This window comes from Colletotrichum acutatum, assembly GCF_030867785.1.
Source record: "Colletotrichum acutatum strain CBS 112980 chromosome Unknown BDZ83scaffold_41, whole genome shotgun sequence".
Taxonomy (NCBI): Eukaryota; Fungi; Ascomycota; class Sordariomycetes; order Glomerellales; family Glomerellaceae; genus Colletotrichum; species Colletotrichum acutatum.
Genome location: NW_026849035.1, coordinates 77,617 through 96,031, shown reverse-complemented (window position 1 = coordinate 96,031; position 18,415 = coordinate 77,617). Strand labels below are relative to the sequence as shown.

Genomic DNA, 18,415 nt, shown 5'->3' with positions numbered 1-18,415 from the left:
TATTAGGTAGATCATGTGAAATAGTAAGAGGTATTTCTACAGTAACGTCAGGTAGGCGTAGCATGAGTAGCTTGGAGGCTGGCAAAAGGTCGGTCTAATCGAGCAGATAGTAAGGACAATCCTGCGAGATCTCATTGGTTTCTGGGGCACCCTCTCAGGTCGCGTCACTAAGAATTTGAATGGGTGAATAGGTGTCGTATTGTTTCGTGTTCCAATCTTCTCCTCCTCATCCTGACGCACAGCCGATGATCCCCGGAGGAGCTACCCCGCGTGGACTCCGCACAAGCTTACAGAACCGTGAGGGGCCGAGGTCAACGCCCCACCCCAAGTCCCCCGGCCGTCTGATGCTCAAAGGATGTATCGGGGACACTGAATCATTAGCGTCTGGAGCCGCATTGAGCTCTGAGTGGTACGAGAGTCTGCCATGGAGGGGAGTTCTTGAGGTACCTGGACTCGCCTGTTGGTACGGCGCAGGGAATGGTCTCGGCAAAGTCGCGGTGCACTACCTTAGGCTTGGGACACTTCTCTCGACTCCGTGACGCCTTTCGGTATAAGTTGAAGGTTGCTTCAAGAACACCATCCAATGGTTCAAGCAGAGGGACCAGCAACGGAGCCCACGGATAACTAACTCGCTCAGCCATGGATAGTCCTGCTTTTGCTCACCTGCCACCATGGGTGAAGGCGAAGCTCTCAACTTTGGCCATCGAGAAGATCAACGCCGTGTACGAGTGGGTCGAAAATGAGTGTATCCCGAGAGAGCAGGTCTTCAAAGCCCAGCTTGAGGCCCGACGCTGGACGACACCACCGTTGATACACGAACTGCGCAAAAAGGCCAAAGAACGCGGTCTATTCAACCTCTTTCTACCCAATCACTTCAAAGAAAGTCCGGGTCTCACAAACTTGGAGTATTCATGCTGCGCCGAGATCATGGGCCGGTGTTATTGGGCAGCCCAGGTAGGAAACATGCATTTATACCATAGCGTTTTGAAAGAATTGTATGTTGACTTGCTTTAGACGATGAATTGTCACGCTCCGGAGACGGGCAACATCGAACTTTTGGCCAAGTACTGCAACGAGGCACAGAAGAAGAAATGGCTCCAGCCACTTCTCGATGGCACTGCATCCTCCGCCTATTCCATGACCGAGCCGGACGTAGCGAGTTCAGACGCAACACAAATCGGAATCAGCATCAAGCGCGAAGGCGACTTCTACGTAATTAACGGGAGGAAGCTCTACGGAAACTGCCTCTGGAACAAGGATCTATCGTTCTACATCCTCATGGGGTGCACCAACCCGGACAACCCAAAATGGTCCCGTCACTCCATGATCATCGTCCCTTGCGACACGCCAGGAATCAGCCAAGTTCGCAACCTGACAATCATGGGCTACGACCACGCGCCAGAGGGCCACGGAGAATACCTCTACGAGAACGTCCACGTCCCGGTAGAAAATATCATCCTTGGAGAAGGGCGCGCCTTCGAGATCGCCCAAGGTCGCCTGGGTCCCGGCCGGATTCACCACTGCATGCGCTTAATCGGGCAATGCGAGAGGGCCTACGAGTTAGCTCTGATACGCTGCAACGACGCCCGCAAGAAGCCCCGCGGAAAGCTCATCGGCGAGTTCGATTCCAACATTGAGCGCGTTGCGCAGATGCGTCTTGAGCTGGATGCCGCCCGCCTCGTCGTCCTGAACGCCGCCGATACGATGGACCTCTTGGGTAACAAGGCTGGCAAGAGAGCGATTGCGCAGAGCAAGATCTTGGTGCCGATGATGGCTACCAAGATTATTGACGAGTGTATGCAGATGTATGGAGGACAGGGGCTGACGCAGCATACGCCGCTTCCTGAGATGTGGACGTATGCGCGCTTTGTGAGGATTGCGGACGGGCCTGACGCGGCGCATCGGCATCAGGTTGGGAGAGAGGAGATGAAGACGGCGGATGAGGTTATCAAGAAGCACAAGATGTACCAGGAACGCTGTAAGAAGTTTGCCGAGCAGTACGGGGAGCGGTATGTATCATTTGACTAGGGCTTTGTCACAGGGTATTCGAATTCAGCTCTTCAGATAAAGAGAATGCTAGTTCTTTAAGTCTTTCCTTGAGGTCAGACTAATACTCTACTAGTAGTAAGCTGGTGTACGAAACGTTCACTATCTCATGGTTAGTCTTGAGAGCTATCGCCAACTGGATAAGCTTTCCTTCGGTCGATGTCTGATGCTCAATTACCTTCAGCAGCACCTCCTGCACAATATCTGTGTCAAATATTGTACAACTCATAATCCTGCGCCTTAGCAACCATAAACGCATGCGATCCAATCACAAGAATCAAAGTGGGGAGAACGTTGATTCTGCGGAAAGTCAGCCGTTGTCCCGAATCAGTTATGCTTAATTTAGACAACCAACTCGACTCAGGATGTCACTACTTACTCAGCAGTCAATTTGTACAAAAGACCCAGTATTATCGTCAGCTTTGGTCCTTCTGTCCAGCAAAAGATCCCCGCAGCTTGGTGGCGTTTCTCGTGTGGTGTCGTGGAACCCAAGAGCTTTTCGTTGGCACAGAAGGTTGCGTAAGCTGCGCCAAGTTGGACGTGCATGCGTCTCCAGGCAAACGAGAACAACGATCCCCTCATCGAGGGTGCATTCATGCGCTGTGATTATGTGATGCCGGAATGAAGGAGGACGCCGAACTTATTTCCGTGGTCCTTCAATAGCCTTTGTGTAATGGGTCATGGCCGAAGTTGTAGATGTCAAAAAGATCATCAAGATTGATTTGTTCATTTAAGCCCGTTCTGTTCCGTACTGTCAACTGAAGTTCCGTCTGAGATCCGTCGCCTTATCTCATACAGTGCCCTTGCTTAAAACATCTGCTCATCATGGATACATTCGGGTCGTCGTTGAAGGAAGCTGTGAACGGCAGCAAGTCGGAGTTCCCTTGGAGCAAGACCAACCTCCCCAAGCAGCTGTACATCAATAACCAAGTGAGCAGGTATCCCTCCTCCAAGAAAACTTTACGTTACTGACAGAACGTTAGTATATCGACTCCAAGAACAGCAAGAAGCTAGAACTCTTCAACCCCAACGACGAATCTCCTGTGGCCGACGACATCCCCCTCGGCGGACAAGAGGACGTCGATGCCGCCGTGGCAGCAGCAGAAGCCGCCTTTCCGAAATGGAAGAAGACGCTCCCGACCGTGAGGCGAGACATGCTGAACAAGCTCGCCGATTTGGTCGAGCAGCACGGCCAGGTCCTGGCGGACCTCAACCGTCTCACGCTAGGAGCACCTTGGGCGACTTTTGGGAGCTTGGAGATGAAGATGGCCAGCGAGAGTCTGAGGTACTTTGCGGGCTGGACGGATAAGTTTCCCGGTGAGACGTATCCTCAGGAAGATGGTGAGATAGCGCGTGTCTTTGATGTCGAATTTTGACTAACGTGGATGTAGGCTTCTTGAAGATAGTTCGCAATGAGCCACTTGGCGTTTGCTGTGGAATCATTCCCTGGAACGGCCCTGTTGGGAGTATTGGCATGAAGGTATGAAATCAAACGTAATTACTCTTCGTAATTAGTTCATGCTACTAAAGACTTGTAAAGGCTGGTCCTGCGCTTGCAATGGGCAACTGCTTCATCCTTAAGCCATCAGAGAAGACGCCGCTTGCAGCGCTGGCCTTCGGCACCCTCATTGAACAGGCCGGGTTCCCGCCAGGCGTATTCCAGATAGTCTCTGGCGACGGAAGTACGGGTGCGCTATTGGCCAGCCACATGAAGGTCCGCAAGGTCAGCTTCACAGGCTCGACGAACACAGGCCGCAAGATCCAAGAGATGGCGGCCAAGAGCAACATGAAGCGGGTGACGCTCGAGCTCGGCGGAAAGTCGCCCGCAGTCGTGTTCAAGGATTGTAACCTTGAGAACGCAATCACCTGGTGCGCGAATGCCATCACGGCGAATACGGGGCAGGTGTGTGTCGCTGCTAGTAGGGTTTATGTCGAGGCGCCCATCTATGACGAGTTCGTCGCCGGGTATAAGAAAGCCATGGAGGAGAAGCTCAAGGGTGTCGGCGACCCGGACGCCGAGGGGACTACCATTGGCCCACTGGTGGATAAAGCTCAATTTGAGAGTGTTCAAGGCTTCATTGAGCGTGGTCAGCGAGGTCAAGGGACACTTTTGGTTGGTGGGGGTCGAGTTGGCGACAAGGTAAGGAAGTCTGTCCATGATCACCGGCGAGACGAGAGAAGAATGTTAACAGCCAACCTAGGGCTACTATGTCGAGCCCACGGTTTTCGAGGGCGTGGCGCAAGATGCCGAGATTGCTCGACAGGAGATCTTTGGGCCAGTGTCCATCATCAACAAGTTCGAAACCGAGGAGGAAATTATTGAGAAGGCCAACGACACCAACTTTGGACTCATGGCCGGCATCTTCAGTCAAGACATCAACCGTTGCTTGAGAGTTGCTTCAGAGATTGACAGTGGCATGGTGGGTATCAACTGTATCAGCCTGATGTTCTTGACGGCGCCTTTTGGTGGTACCAAGGAGAGTGGGTTGGGTAGGGAGGGCGCCATCAATGCGCTAAGGACCTTCACGGAGCCCAAGACTGTCATGGTGAACCTGACGTACTGAGAAGGCCATGATAGTCGCACATAATAGTATATCCCGAATAGCGAGGTGATAGGTTATTCTATTACTACTACTATGTGATCGTAGCTATACGGTGCCTACCCTATCTTCAAGTCTCATAAGGTCGTTTATGTTCTCACATGTTATGCCGGGATATGATATCCTATAATCTAGCCATGCTACAAAGACGCATCGTCTCAGAGCTTGGATTGTCTTCCAGCAACTAACCGCGCCCCTCCATCGATCTCAATGACCACGCCGTTTCTGTCCGGAGATATCAGTAGGAAAAGCTCGATCCAGTCGGGATCGCACTTACACGTATTTGGCTGCCCGAGAACACAGGAACACGGCGACTCCAGCAAGGTCTTCTGGCTCACCAAGCCGGCCAAGCGGGTTACCTCTGCTTAACTCTTCAATACCCCCAAGGTTGTCGATTAGACCCTGTGCCAATTTCGACGGGAAAAAGCCGGGGGCAATGATGTTGGACGTGATGTTCTTCGGGCCCAGCTCGACCGCGAAATTACGTCCCAGATGCTGGAAACCATGAGCGACACTGCAACTTACGGCCATCAAAATGAGAGGCCAGAACTCACATTGGCAGCTGCTTTCGATGCCGCGTACATGATTGTACCGTGTTCCCCAACGTGCGGTACATTACCACCCGCAGTCGAACTCACCGTTAGCACCCGGGCCGGGTCGTCTTCTGACGCTGCTTTCTCCAGTAGAGGTAGGAACCTAGAGTAGCGTCAATACATCGAGGCCATTTCATAAACTCGCTCACGGCAATGCGCTCACTTTTGAACCAACTCAAACACGCCCCTCACGTTGAGATCCAAAATCTTGATTGAGCTGCTGGGCGGAGCATCCTCAAACTTGGAACCCCACGCTGCCCCAGCATTGCAGACCAAGATATTCAGCCCCTTCTCGCCCACGATGTCCTTGACTTCTCCGACGAGGCGGACGATATTGTTAGAGTCGGCGACATTTGCAGCAATTCCGATTGCTTTTCCTCGAGTATTGGGGAGGCGGTTAAGTCTTTCAATGGCCTGGCTGATGCCTTGCTCGCCCTCCAACTTTCTGGCGGTGATGATGACGTGAGAGCAACCCGAGAGAAGGAACGCTGTGGCCATGTGCAGGCCTAACCCACGAGATCCCCCAGTGACGAGGGCAGTCTTTCCCTCAAGGGAGAACGTAGAGCCGAAGTCTTTGAGTTCCGACATGGTGGGAGGGATAGTTGAGTAGACGGAGTGGCCCACAAGCGACAGCCTTAGCAAATCGCTTGCACAACACAGCAACAAAAGTGCCAGGTCAAGATAGTCAGCGTCCAAACTCAAGGCAACGCAAAGAGCTTCCCGGGGCTATTGCCGGTCGCTTCGGTTTAGTCTCCTCCCGGGGAACTCGGGCAAGTCGGGGTGGCAACATGGCGCCCGGCACGACCCCAGGTTTCCCCAACGCTACCCCGCATAAACCCCCCTACCGAGGCGATCCCGAGGGAAGACACGGCCATGGTTCCCATAGAGCTAGGACCTGGACAGGATGACGACGGTACAACACACGCGGACCCATGTCGGGGTTCGTAGTCAGATTTCATGATAATACCTGACTCTCTAGACTCATTAGGTTGAGATGTACCTTTAAGCTTCGTGAACTTCGATCCGGCGACATCCAACATCTCATTCAAGTTCTGGATTTCTCCTTCAGCCCTTGTGTCCAATCTCACTCGATTCCCATCTTCCGAGCGCACCAGAGCTGGCCAACAATAACAAAATGGTCTTCAACTCACCTTATCCGCCCCTGGATATTCCAAAGACAAACCTCCTCTCATACCTATTCCCCAAAGGGTCAACGCCATCTGATGAACCCATATGGATCGACTGTAAAGATGACAAGATCAACCTCTCACCAAAACAGATGCTGCGATGGGTGAAGAGACTCGGATTCGGCCTCCAAAACCTCGGTCTCAAACGCGGAGACGTGGTCATGATATGCACACCCAACCAGATCTTTGTCCCAGTGGCATACCTTGGTATCGTATCCGTAGGCTGCGTATTCAGCGGCGCCAACCCAGCTTACACAGTTCCTGGTACGTTTTCTCAGCGGAATTACAACCACTCATCAGATGTTTGACTAAGACTGGGCAGAGCTTGTGCATCAAATGACCAATACTGCGGCCAAGGTTGTACTCGTCCACCCAAATCATCTGGAGCAGGTCTTGGAAGCCGCAGACAAGTCCAGAATACCTCGTTCTCGGGTCTTTCAGTTCTCCGAGGTTGAGAACCCGGTCAAGCACGGTGTGCCGGACTGGAGGCAGATGATTGGCACGCCAGCCCAGGCAGACTCATATCAATGGCCAGAGTTGAGCGCGGAAGAGTCAACCAGCACCGTTGCAACAATCAACTACTCATCGGGCACTACTGGTCTGCCAAAAGGTGTCTGCGTATCACACCACAATCTCATCGCCAACGTCGAGCAGACGATCTACATGAGATACGCGGAAAAGCCATACTCCTTTGAGAACCGGCCGCGGGAGAGATGGATCGGCTTCTTACCCCTCTACCACGCCTATGGCCAGCTCTACGCCGTCCTCATGGCGATGAGACTGGACGTCCCGATCTACATCATGAAAGAGTTTCGCTACGAGGACTTCCTGTTCGCTATTGGCAAGTACAAGATTACCAACCTGCAAGTCGCGCCACCTATCCTCGTCATGTTGTCAAAGCGGCCGGAGACAGCCCGCTACGACTTGTCGAGCGTCAAGGATATGCTCTGCGGAGCGGCGCCCTTGTCTCGGGAGCTGCAGAATGAGTGCCAGAGGAGGTTCTCGGTGCAGATCAACCAGGGGTGGGGCATGACGGAAGTGACTTGCGGGGGAATTATGGTGCCTGGGGGCATCAAAGACGACACTGGCAGTGTGGGAAAGCTGGTTTCAAACTGTGAGTGTAAGCTGGTGGATGAGGAGGGTAAGGAGGTCGGCTTTGGTGAGCCGGGAGAGTTGTGTATGAGGGGTCCCAACATTTGTCTCGGGTACTGGCGCAACGAGGTTGCCACTAAGGAAGCGTTGGTGAACGGTTGGCTCAAGACGGGTGATATCGCCGTCTGCAATGAAGATGGATACTTTTGGATTGTAGACCGCAAGAAGGTGAGTGGCTTTTCCTTGCGTCTTCGAAATCGGACAAGAGCCTAACAAGATGTAGGAGCTTATCAAGGTCAACGCCCTTCAAGTTGCGCCTGCAGAATTGGAAGCCGTCTTGCTCGAGAATGAGCACGTTGCGGACGCAGCCGTCGTGGGAATCACAATGTAAGCAACATACATAACACTGAAACGCCTGAAGCTACCAGAACACTGACATCGCAACGTAGTGAGGGCAACGAGTGGCCTAGAGCTTACGTGGCTCTCCAGGATGTCTCATTAGGGAAGGTCAAGCCAGAAGATATCCAAGAATGGATCAAACCGAGGGTCGCCAAGCACAAAGCGCTCGTCGGTGGCGTAGTGTTTGTCAACGAGGTTCCTAAGCTTGCCAGCGGGAAGATCCAGAGGAAGGTGATGCGCGAGTGGTCTAAGAGAGATGCAGCGGCCCTGGAGGAGGCCGCAAAGAGTCCGAGATTGAAGTTGTGAATTGATAGTGGGGTAACACAACAACGGATTTGATACTTGGCGCCGGAGGAGGTGATGTTTATGGATTGCAACTCTTGTATCTAATTGGTTGGTCATACAGGAAGCATCTGCAACTCATTATCAACTGTCGACTAGCATACAAGGGACAACTAACATGCAGGCACATAATGTTGTGAATAAAATCGTGATGAAGATCTCGACGAACTCCATGCTCAATCAAGTGAAGTCCTCCGTGCTTGAATTAGTACAAACTTGAGCAGCATCGCTTCCGATTAGACCGGCCATCCTCGATCTTACTTACAGGAACGTCAAAGGAGGCATGTAGCCCTTTGTGTAACCCCAGTTCACGCTCCCTTTTCCGGTTGAGGTCTTCCGACATACCCGCAGCCGTTTCCACCTACTTTTTGCTTCCCCGCAAAGCCGCATATGCCCCTCTGGCCAAGGTCGTCACTGCTACCCTCATGTAGTCTGTTATGTCAGGCTTTCGCCGGGGTCCGCGGTCATATGTGATATCCCGAAGATCACTTATACAGTGCAACATTGTGGAGTGCGGACACTAGATCCTTCCCGGGCGGCAATACCCTTCTACTTCATAAGCAACTGCCGAAGCATGTCTTGCCAATCCCTCTTGAGCGTGCGTGTATGTCTCGGAGCTCATGTACAGAAGACATCAGCCAAGTTGTGCTCGCGCCTACCCTTCAGCATGGTGGGCAACAAGAATGGCGTATCAGATTCGGCCAATGTTGGTCTCGATCAACACCCACTTCGTATTCGACCTCTCCATACTCCGATGGGCCCGAGTGGATGCCATATCTTAGAGATGACCCTCAGTTCTCATAGGCAGGACAGAATTTTGAGTCAGTAAAGCCATTGTGCGGCTCAAAAGTCTGACTCGAAGTGACTCTTGGATTTACCGTCGATGGCGTTGTGGATTCAGTCGTCTGATGTTGATGCTGCCTGCACCTGCAGTATGACATGCACGCGGCCGTCTTCCGGGGCAGCTTGGACGCCACCGCCGAGGTTGTCTGATATCCGCCATGTCTAGGAAGAGTTGTGAGTGTGAGGGTAGAACCTCGTCTCAATATACAGGCATACAAGGTTATGGCCTGCCTTTGGCGGAGAAACTCCCTGTTTGTGTAACGCTAAAAGTATGTCTACAGTCAATGGTAACGACGATTTGATACCTACGTGACGTTGATTTACGGAGACCATCAACCTCCCAGCTTACGTGTACCCCTTCTCCATATATACTGCGCTCTCACGGCTAACTTACATGAACATAAATATCTAGCCCTCTGTTTTCCCTTGACACCAGGCTTATCGAGCTTGAATTTCGTGTAACCTCAGATTTTCTATAATCCACTTCATCCAAGCATTTCTGATTTGATACGATTTGACCATGGGGGACATACTGCTGCCAGAACCAACAAGTGCGGGAGACAGAGACGCAGCAAGACGCCCAACGGCTCCGATCCATACAGAAAGGCACGTACGGATCATCTGTGTCGGCGCAGGTGCCTCTGGGTTACTGCTAGCCTACAAGCTCCAACGGCACTTCTCCAACTATTCGCTTCAGTGTTACGAAAAGAACCCCTCGGTAGCTGGGACATGGTTCGAGAACAGATATCCCGGGTACGTAGGCCTCTAGTCAAAGTCAACAAAGACTTCCCTGGACCAAGACCTTCAAATCCTGACCTTGATAGGTGTGCCTGCGACTTTCCGTCGCACAACTACACTTGGACTTTTGAGCCAAAGCTGGACTGGTCCGCCGTATATCCCCCCGCCCCCGAGATCCTGGAATACTTTGAAAACTTCGCCAAAAAGTATTCACTATACCAATACATCAAGCTCCAACACAAAGTCATCGGCGCCTACTGGAACTCGGGAACCGGCGGCTACGACGTCCACGTCAAAGACACGTCCACCGGCGAAACGATCGTCGATCACTGCGACTTCCTCATCAACGCTGGCGGCGTCCTCAACAACTGGAAATGGCCAGAGATCCCCGGCCTCTCAGAGTACCGCGGAAAGTTGCTCCACACCGCAAATTGGGACGACGCCGTCTCTCTAGAAGGCAAGCATGTCGGCCTGATTGGCAACGGCAGCTCAGGCATCCAAGTCCTGCCCGCAATCCGCGAACAGTGCAAACGCGTTACGACCTTTATCCGCAGGCCGACGTGGGTGTCCCCCGCGCAAGGTCTCGAACAGCACTTATTCAGCCCCGCGGAGAAGGCGGAATTCGCTACGAAGCCGGGTGCCCTCCTCGAGTACCGCAAGAATAATGAGTCTGGCCTCAACGGTCAGTTTGGGATATTCTTGAAGAACAACAAGATCAACGAGGAAACGCACGCGTACTTTATCCAGCAGATGAAGGAGAAGCTCAACGACCCCTCACTCGAGTCGAAGCTCATTCCGGACTGGAGCGTGGGATGTCGTCGGTTGACGCCGGGTGTCAACTACCTCGAGTCGCTCACCAAACCCAACGTGGAGGTTGTCTACGGCGGGATCAAAGAGATCACGGAACGGGGGTGCATCGCTGACGACGGGCGGGAGTATCCTGTAGACGTATTGATATGCGCCACGGGCTTCGATACATCCTTCAAGCCGCGGTTCCCCATCGTCGGTCCTTCGGGAGAGAATCTCCAAGACAAATGGGCCTCGGATCCCGAATCGTACTTGGGTATGGGGGCGTCCGGCTTTCCAAACTACTTCATCATTCTGGGACCCAACTGCCCCATTGGCAATGGTCCCGTCCTCCCAGCTATCGAGGCGCAGGCAGATTGGATGCTCAAGGTCATTGACCGCTATCAGACTACCAATGTCGTCTCATTCACGCCTAAAGAAGAGGCTGTCCGCGACTTTGTGGACTACAAAGAGTCCTTCATGCCACAGACCGTATGGTCGGATTCCTGTCGGTCGTGGTATAAGCCCCGTGACGACGGGCCCGTCGTGGCGCTATGGCCGGGCTCGACGCTGCATTACATTGAGGCCATCAAGGAGGTCCGGTGGGATGATCTCGAGGTCAAGTACGCCGGGAATAGGTTTGCGTGGTTGGGAAACGGGTACTCACAGACGGAGCTGGATGAGACCGCGGACTGGGCGTATTATATTCGGGACGAGGATGATGATCCGCCCCTGTCGACGGCTGGGAAGAGGAAGTTGCTTACCAAGAGTGGTACTATCATGGGCCCGAGGAAGACTGTGACGTTTTGCGGGAATCCTGAGGAGGATCAGCAGCATCAGGAGGTGAAGGAAGTATCTAGATTGTAATGAAGAGCGAACATAGTATTACGTTTTGCTAGCTAATTAGCTACTTCTCATGATCTCTGTGGATATCTTGCCTGATTACCTTCAGCATGGTACATCTCGTTAGTCAGTAGACTCACAAAGTTATCGTGAGATACCACTTGGTGATTCATAAACACTGCAGACAAGACGAAATAAAGAAATGGTCAGAAAAGCAAAAACAACAGAAGCCGACCGGACCGAGCTTCGAACGCAGAAGTCCTGAAGAGTACGGAGCATCACGCAATAGTCAGCAATTCACGGCTTTCACCCCTCGGTCAACAGGCCCGATATTTGTTGTTACGATGGGAAGGCACTAGACTTATCATAAGGTGTGCTGACCTGACCTCGCGGTGTGTATACCGACTGGCAGTTCCGGAATATTCCATACACATTCACTTCCTGAACCAGACCACCCACCTCGTGTGCCACGGGTAGCAGTCACGTTTCGCGTGAATGATATTGTTGATTAATCCAATCTTTCTGGATTTCAGCAGCGCCCAAAGCTGCGAATCAGTATGTGGCGTGGTCGTGAAAGGCTGATCTACAACACCCCCCAACACTAGCACCATACAACTACATAAAGACAGCTGGAGATCACGGCAGAGCTGTCAGGATAACGACTACAGTCAGAACCACATCAGCTCTCATCTACCCTTCTCTTCAAGAGAAACCTCAGAACTAGTGTCAACTTCTCTCTCAAAACACACGAATGTCCAACCGCGTCTCCAACGTTCTCATCACATGGGTCCTGGCCGCCGTTGCAGCGGCCGACGAGCCCATCCCGGATACCGGATCAGTCGGAGCAGGCGCTATCGCAGGCATCGTCATCGGCGGGGTCTTTGTCGTGGCACTGCTTGCCGCGGCTGTTGGTTTAGCGCGCAATCGAACGTGGTAGCTTGATGCCGAAATGAAGACTTAGACTTAGACTTACATGAAAGACTTCAAGCCGCCGAAACAGAGTTGCTGGCTGAAAGGAATAGTCTTCTTCTACTTAGAGGGAGATGACAAGCCAGCTCGTCGATTGCTCGAGATATGAAGCCTGGGTTGGTACACACGCTTGCCGGCAAAAACCCAACCACCTATGCCGTCGAGGCTCATCATCATTGCGAAGAGCAGGCGCCGGACCGAAACACAGTGGAGGGGGAATACAAGTCGGCCAGGTAGGAATAGGAGTGGGTATTCATCAAGATCATTACAATATAGTTATAGTTGACGGCTCTATGCCGCCTTGGCTTGCGCCTGTGCTTCTTCGACAAATTTCTCCACCTCTTTCTGCGCCTCTGCGGCCTTCTTAGCACCTTCAAAATCCGGCATTACTTTTGCTTCATGACCCAGAGCCACTGTGTGAAACATGTTAGTGAAGAGTTCCTCACGACCAGTGGTGGGGGGCAGTAACTCACGTCTGTCAAACAAGAAGTACGAGGTGACGAGGAGGATGGGCATGGCCACCATGGTCGCGGTCCACTTCCTCGCCGCCGTGCCGTACGCTTTCCGGTATTCCTTGCTGTTCGGGTTCAGCTTGGGACGGACTTCCGCCTCTGGGGCGCGGGGCGGAGGGGGCGTGGGTGCGTAGGGCCGGATGGGAGCCGCTGTCGGCGTCGCTGCTGCTGTAACAGGAGCCGGTTTCGGGGCGGCTGCCGTGGGAGAGCTTGCTGTGGGCGCGGGACTTGGGACTGAAGTGGGCGTCTTCGGGGCGGCGGCGGCGGCAGCAGCAACGGGAGCAGCAGCGGGAGCAGGGGCGGGAGGTGGAGGGGCAGCCTTTGCCGTAGCCGCCTTCTTGGTGGCAGTAGCAGATGTCGCAGCAGCAGCCTTGGTGGTGCTCGTAGTGGTCTTCTTGACAGTTCTTGTAGCTTTCGGGGCCGTACTCGAAGCAGCAGCTGCCTTGGTGGCGGTGGAACTGGCCTTGGTCGAGGCCGACGAGGTCTTGGATGCAGCAGCGGCCGTGGTAGTGGTGGCAGCAGCCTTCTTGCTAGCAGCAGAAGTGCTCACGCTCTTCTTCGTCGTGGTCGTGGTCTTCTTCGCCGCAGTGGTGGTGGACTTTGCAGCGGTAGCAGGCGCAGCGGCGGCCGTCGTCTTCGCGGCGCGGGTGGCATAGCATCGTTGGGCAAAGAACCCCGCGCGAGAGGCCGGGGCCGAGGGGTTGGCGGCGACTGCGCGCCAGGTGGTGCTCGCAAGAGCTCGGGGGAGGGCCATTGAGTTCATGGCTTGTTTCTGGTCGTCGATGCTACTGTTCTATAGCAGAACGGAATTAAAGATGGTTGTTGGAGGTTGTAAGGCTTCAAATCAGGTACAGTAGAAAAATGTGCGTGATAAGCTCGTGACTGGAGAAAAATTGCGCCTCAACGAGCGTAGAGTCATATCGAGCCTTCTTGCGGTAGCGTGGACAGGGATTGGGTGACGATGTGCGAATGCGCCGTCAACAGATCGACATTTGGATGGTGGGATGCGACTTTGGCTGGGCTTGTCCAGCGCGTTCGCGTCGTGATGGTTCATGCGCTGGAAATTGGCAGGTGGGTTGAGTACCGTGGACAGCCGCTGACAGCCGAGGGGGAGTCTCTCCAGATGCTGCCAGGTGGCCGTAGGTTGGAAGGCAGGTGCACTCACGATAGCCCCACATGTCAAATGCTCAGAGCTTCTTTTTCGGTGCTCTGTTTTTTGATAGTCGTCATAGCTCCAAGCTCTTTTCTCTGCAGCTATCGTCACCTCGACCATTTCATACTCTGGCCGTTGCGCCTACCTCTTTATATAGGGTTGACTGTAGCATTACGCATAGAATCGTCTGTCACGGAAGACCGGCTCATTCTTCAGTTCTGGCTTATACACTGCTCCCAAGAAGATCGCAGATGTTCTAAAAATGCATTGCAGCTCATGATAAGGACACTACAATATGTCTTGACAGGGGACCGCCCGACAAAAGACCCTCCGAAGGGCTGCATGCTTGACGAATACAGACAGACACGAAGCGGCTCGTATACCGTTGCAGAGCTGGCGCATCCGGCACAGCGAAGGGCTGAAGTTGCTCGCCACATCGCCAACGGCCATGAGAACTACAAGCATCTTTGCGGAGTAAACTCCTACCGTTGCATGTCAATCAGGGCAGTCACCACGACGAGAAGTTCAGCTCAAGCCGGGAAATCTTGTTCGACATAGAAGGCAGACGAAGACCGAGTTTCAGGGCATGATAGCAAGGCTTGACAGATGAAGGCCCCCATCTATTTCGCAGCTGCTGCCTCCAATTCCAGTGAACTGGACAGTCCTCATTCACATGCAACGACATCCCGACCAGAGTGGAGAACAGCCTAAAATTATGGCCGCGTTGCACTAACAAAGCAAATGTCTTTCCGGGCAACGATGCAGGGGGAGGATAGAGATTGGCGGCCGGTATAGAAGAACTTACGACATGATGGATATGTGGGCTGACGAGACCAGTTTATAGGACAGCTCTGGCAGTTTGCATCGAGTCTTTGGCAGATGTGGGCCATTTCGACCTGCATGAATGCTTGCTCGTCAGGGAAACTAAGTGGCTCTCAGAACTACAAACTTGTAGATGCCCGCCTCATTTGCATTGTCGGGCAGATCATTGGGCACCAGGGGACGATCTCAGATGGGCAGATCGGGGGCCAAGAGCGTCTCAAGAGCCTGGTATTCGATCCCCCGAAGTTATCCATCTTCGCACAACGCTATGTATTCGACTAGACGGTCGAGTCTTTCGGTTTTCGTTTCGTTCGGGATGCCAAGAGATGCATGATGGACGGTCGGCTTTCTTCTACTGTGGCGTGCCCAGCCAGTGTTGGCAACCATTTGGAAATTCGCCATCAATCGTACACGAGAGACGCACGCGGGAATGCGAGTGCATTGCAGACTTGCCTCGAGGCTCGGGAAGAGGGCGGCGGACAAGAAACGAAGTAGAACGAGATCGTGTCGAAATCGATCAATCTGTGGTTTCCTTTGATGAGAAGGCAACAAATCCCCGGACAAGTATGCGGGCGGTGCCGTGCCGATAAATGCAGATGCAGATGCGGTCGCGTATTAGCATGGCGAGTGCCAGAGAAAAGAAGAGGGAGAGATGAGGCCACAAACAGGCCGAATTGCAATTCGCTTCGGCGGTTAATTCAATCACATCGGGCCGCTCCCTGCAGCCCTTTTTTTTTTTTCATTACGAAACAACATGAATGTTGTATTATTGTATCGCCTAACGAAAAGAATTGGAGAATTCCAATGCAGCATGGGAAAGGGGGAAACGAAAGGGTACTGTAAAGGGCAAAACCCCGCTCGTGGGGAGGTGAGACAGTGTTTTCTTGCGTTCGCGGTCGTTCATCATGGCCTGATTATCTGCAGATTGGGGTGGCAGCGAGATGCAAGCATCCATGCCCACCACCAAACCTGTGAAACTGCTGCTTGCTATAGCGGCACGCATCGAGTCAACTGTACAGCGAGTGCTGTTAAGTAAATTGCTGTCGTGAGTTTAGAGAACTTGGGGCACACACGCCACCAACGCAACGAGAGCGACGAGACAGTGATGAGTTTAACTGCTTTGTTTGTTATTGTTTGGTTGCTGTGTCTTCTATGAGATATCTAATGCATCCTCTATATCTCTAGAGCCAGATGTGGTATCATCTTTCCGTTGTATCCTCCACTCTTCTCCTCAGCCTGTCCAGCTGGCACAAGTGTATACACGGTAGTTACATAACCCTCACCCCCTCCCAACACCAGAGACATCATTCATCTACTTGGTATTGTTGAAGCGGTCGATACCGTTCTTGATCCTCTTGTCGATGCCCTTTGCCATCTTCTCGAGGGGCAGCCTGTTGTCGATGCGGCGGACAATGTTGGAGACGGGGGGCTCGACGCGCTTGATGCCCCTCTCGGCGGCGGGCGTGAAGTAGGAGAGGTTGCGCTCCCAGCGGGGAGCCCACTTCGTCGTCTGGGAGGCGAGGCGCTGCTCGGCGCCGGGGAGCATGAGGTAGATGGGGAGGAAGGCACCGACGGTGGCGACGCCGTAGCAGAGGGTCTCCGTGGACTTTGCGGCGGGGATACGGGGGGCCATTGTGTGTATGTGGGTGATGTGTGTATTTGTATGGGTTTGTGTGGATGATGGGGAGAAGTAATCAACCTTGAAAAGTCGGTGATGTATAAAGCCGCTGTGGTTGTAGTTTGGCTTGTGATGTGTATATGTCCTCCGAGCTGATGATGGGCTGGATGGAACGAGATGAGATGATTCGATGAGATAGAAAGACAAGTCACACAAGATCCAAGGCTACGGAAGAGGAGGCAGATGCCCTCTTCTTAAAGGGATATCTCTCTCTGGCGTTCAGGGGCACTGCCTCGAGGGTTTCTGTTGTTCCCGTCCTGAGCGTGCGGGGTAAGACAGATCATCCACGCGTGACTTGGTCTATCCATACGTCGCCGTCACAGCCCAAGGTTGCCAGATGAAAGGAAGGGGGTGTGAGTGTGTGTGTTTGGGGAGCGGATGAGGATGTTTGACTGGTGGAAGGGGGGGGGGGGTAACCCAAGCAGCCAAAGTACATCAAGGCGAGGGAGACCATACCCAGGGGAGAGAAGCGCACAAACACTGGCGTCGAATTGTGATGGTGCCCCGTGTGTGGAGGAGGAGGAGGAGGAGTGTGAGCAACACGAGCAGTGGCAGCATGAGGCAGAGGCGGGAGGCGAGAGGCGAGAGGTGAGAGAGAAGTGAATGGTAGGCCCAGCCGCCTGGTGCAACGCTGCGACGTGGAGGGTGGGCAGATGAGTGACGCAAGCGTGGGCTGGTATCGCATTGAACAGAGACAATTCAGAGACCATTCTCTGGCTGAGAGGTCCCCAAGGTCGAGGATTTGCTGTCTGAAGAACATGCCACATAGGAAGCGAACGAGCAGTTGAATCTGGCCACAGCAAGACGAGTCAAGGCAACTCTGGCGCGATGGAGAGGAGCACACAGAGATGAAGCCTAGAGAGAAGTGAAGCAGGAAGAGACAGACGGGATGACCCTGACCGACCGTGCCGTGTTTTCCCCAGACTTTCTCGGTGCACACACATTCACCATACATACACAGAACCTTGGACTTCTGCTGAAGACGGAAGAGGAGGGCCATGAGGCCACCCCACACGAACCATCCAGGTCCAGCCATGTTTATCTTTTAGGTCTGTGTCCCTTTTGTATTGCCTTCTTCTTTGCTTCTTCATTCTCTCACTCTATGAACTCTCTCAGCTTCCATCGCACTCAGGTAGCATGCTAAGCAGCAAAGTGTCGGACTATGTTGCCCTGCTCACTCACCTGTCTACACACCGACGGATAGCGGGGACAGAACAGGGGGCCCAGGCAAACACACTCCACTGAAAGTAGGAAGATGAGCAGCGCTGGAGACGGGAAGGGAGGGGGCCTCGAGCCTGGAAGACAGAGAGGAGCAACGCAAGAGGAGAGGGGGACGAATGGGGGGAAAGGGAATTGCAGCGACGGGGAGCCGTGTTGTGGGGCGAAGTGGAGACCCGCTCAATGGGTGCTCCACAGCGTCCCACTTCCCCAGACGCTGTAATTCTGGGGAAAGGGCAGCGCTAAACCCTTCCAACGTACGAGCACAGAGGAAGCCCCCTCTCCATCTTACGAATTGCACCTACGGAGTAGGTTAGCAGCCTCCCAGTCCCCTTTCCGCCCCCCCCCCCCCAAGTGGGCACGATACCCGTCGGCAACCAGCACATCACCGTTGGTCCACCCTGCCGATTTGCTGTCTCGACGACTTTCCTCGGATTTGATCTCAATTGAAGTGAGAAACATTGAGAGGTTGGCGTGAATACTCTCTTGCAATTCTTATCTAGCTGGTCCCCTTTCGACTAGAATTGGCCACCACAGGCGGAAAAACGCCAGGCACACGACCAACGCGAAATAACCACCACAAACGGAGCTGAG

The 18,415-nt window shown here is 53.3% G+C and overlaps 8 protein-coding genes across 8 annotated transcripts; 5 read left to right on the top strand and 3 right to left on the bottom strand.

Moving 5' to 3' along the window:
• Nucleotides 1-639: 639 nt before the first annotated feature.
• BDZ83DRAFT_576517 (acyl-CoA dehydrogenase family member 10) lies at nt 640-2,028 on the top strand (the record flags this gene model as incomplete). The annotated part of the gene is made up of 2 exons (XM_060504925.1): nt 640-954; nt 1,015-2,028. The coding sequence occupies 2 exons, from the start codon at nt 640-642 to the stop codon at nt 2,026-2,028; spliced, it is 1,329 nt and encodes a 442-aa protein (XP_060365502.1).
• Nucleotides 2,029-2,871: 843 nt separating this feature from the next.
• On the top strand, nt 2,872-4,610 carry BDZ83DRAFT_576617 (aldehyde dehydrogenase; the record flags this gene model as incomplete). The annotated part of the gene is made up of 5 exons (XM_060504933.1): nt 2,872-2,976; nt 3,030-3,387; nt 3,438-3,526; nt 3,587-4,186; nt 4,248-4,610. The coding sequence occupies 5 exons, from the start codon at nt 2,872-2,874 to the stop codon at nt 4,608-4,610; spliced, it is 1,515 nt and encodes a 504-aa protein (XP_060365501.1).
• A 194-nt stretch (nt 4,611-4,804) lies between these two features.
• BDZ83DRAFT_698329 (rhamnolipids biosynthesis 3-oxoacyl-reductase) lies at nt 4,805-5,827 on the bottom strand (the record flags this gene model as incomplete). Its single annotated transcript, XM_060511395.1, has 4 exons — nt 4,805-4,871; nt 4,924-5,141; nt 5,201-5,342; nt 5,403-5,827. 4 exons carry the CDS (start codon nt 5,825-5,827, stop codon nt 4,805-4,807), a joined length of 852 nt encoding a protein of 283 aa, XP_060365500.1.
• A 547-nt stretch (nt 5,828-6,374) lies between these two features.
• BDZ83DRAFT_651284 (4-coumarate-CoA ligase 2) lies at nt 6,375-8,223 on the top strand (the record flags this gene model as incomplete). The annotated part of the gene is made up of 4 exons (XM_060510441.1): nt 6,375-6,690; nt 6,740-7,746; nt 7,814-7,905; nt 7,968-8,223. 4 exons carry the CDS (start codon nt 6,375-6,377, stop codon nt 8,221-8,223), a joined length of 1,671 nt encoding a protein of 556 aa, XP_060365499.1.
• Nucleotides 8,224-9,455: 1,232 nt separating this feature from the next.
• BDZ83DRAFT_740725 (uncharacterized protein) lies at nt 9,456-11,493 on the top strand (the record flags this gene model as incomplete). Its single annotated transcript, XM_060513070.1, has 2 exons — nt 9,456-9,855; nt 9,927-11,493. Exons 1-2 carry the CDS (start codon nt 9,623-9,625, stop codon nt 11,491-11,493), a joined length of 1,800 nt encoding a protein of 599 aa, XP_060365498.1. The 5' UTR covers nt 9,456-9,622.
• A 351-nt stretch (nt 11,494-11,844) lies between these two features.
• BDZ83DRAFT_619592 (uncharacterized protein) lies at nt 11,845-12,465 on the top strand. The gene has a single exon (XM_060508134.1). It carries the CDS (start codon nt 12,221-12,223, stop codon nt 12,404-12,406), a length of 186 nt encoding a protein of 61 aa, XP_060365497.1. The 5' UTR covers nt 11,845-12,220; the 3' UTR covers nt 12,407-12,465.
• A 264-nt stretch (nt 12,466-12,729) lies between these two features.
• On the bottom strand, nt 12,730-13,713 carry BDZ83DRAFT_751692 (uncharacterized protein; the record flags this gene model as incomplete). Its single annotated transcript, XM_060514089.1, has 2 exons — nt 12,730-12,851; nt 12,912-13,713. The coding sequence occupies 2 exons, from the start codon at nt 13,711-13,713 to the stop codon at nt 12,730-12,732; spliced, it is 924 nt and encodes a 307-aa protein (XP_060365496.1).
• Nucleotides 13,714-15,974: 2,261 nt separating this feature from the next.
• BDZ83DRAFT_619586 (uncharacterized protein) lies at nt 15,975-16,990 on the bottom strand. Its single transcript, XM_060508133.1, has one exon. The coding sequence runs from the start codon at nt 16,556-16,558 to the stop codon at nt 16,238-16,240; it is 321 nt and encodes a 106-aa protein (XP_060365495.1). The 5' UTR covers nt 16,559-16,990; the 3' UTR covers nt 15,975-16,237.
• Between the last annotated feature and the right edge of the window lie 1,425 nt (nt 16,991-18,415).

Bases quoted from the DNA above. Each gene is read 5' to 3' on its own strand.
- BDZ83DRAFT_619592 (XM_060508134.1), top strand. From the start codon at position 12,221: ATGTCCAACCGCGTCTCCAACGTTCTCATCACATGGGTCCTGGCCGCC.
- BDZ83DRAFT_619586 (XM_060508133.1), bottom strand. From the start codon at position 16,558: ATGGCCCCCCGTATCCCCGCCGCAAAGTCCACGGAGACCCTCTGCTAC.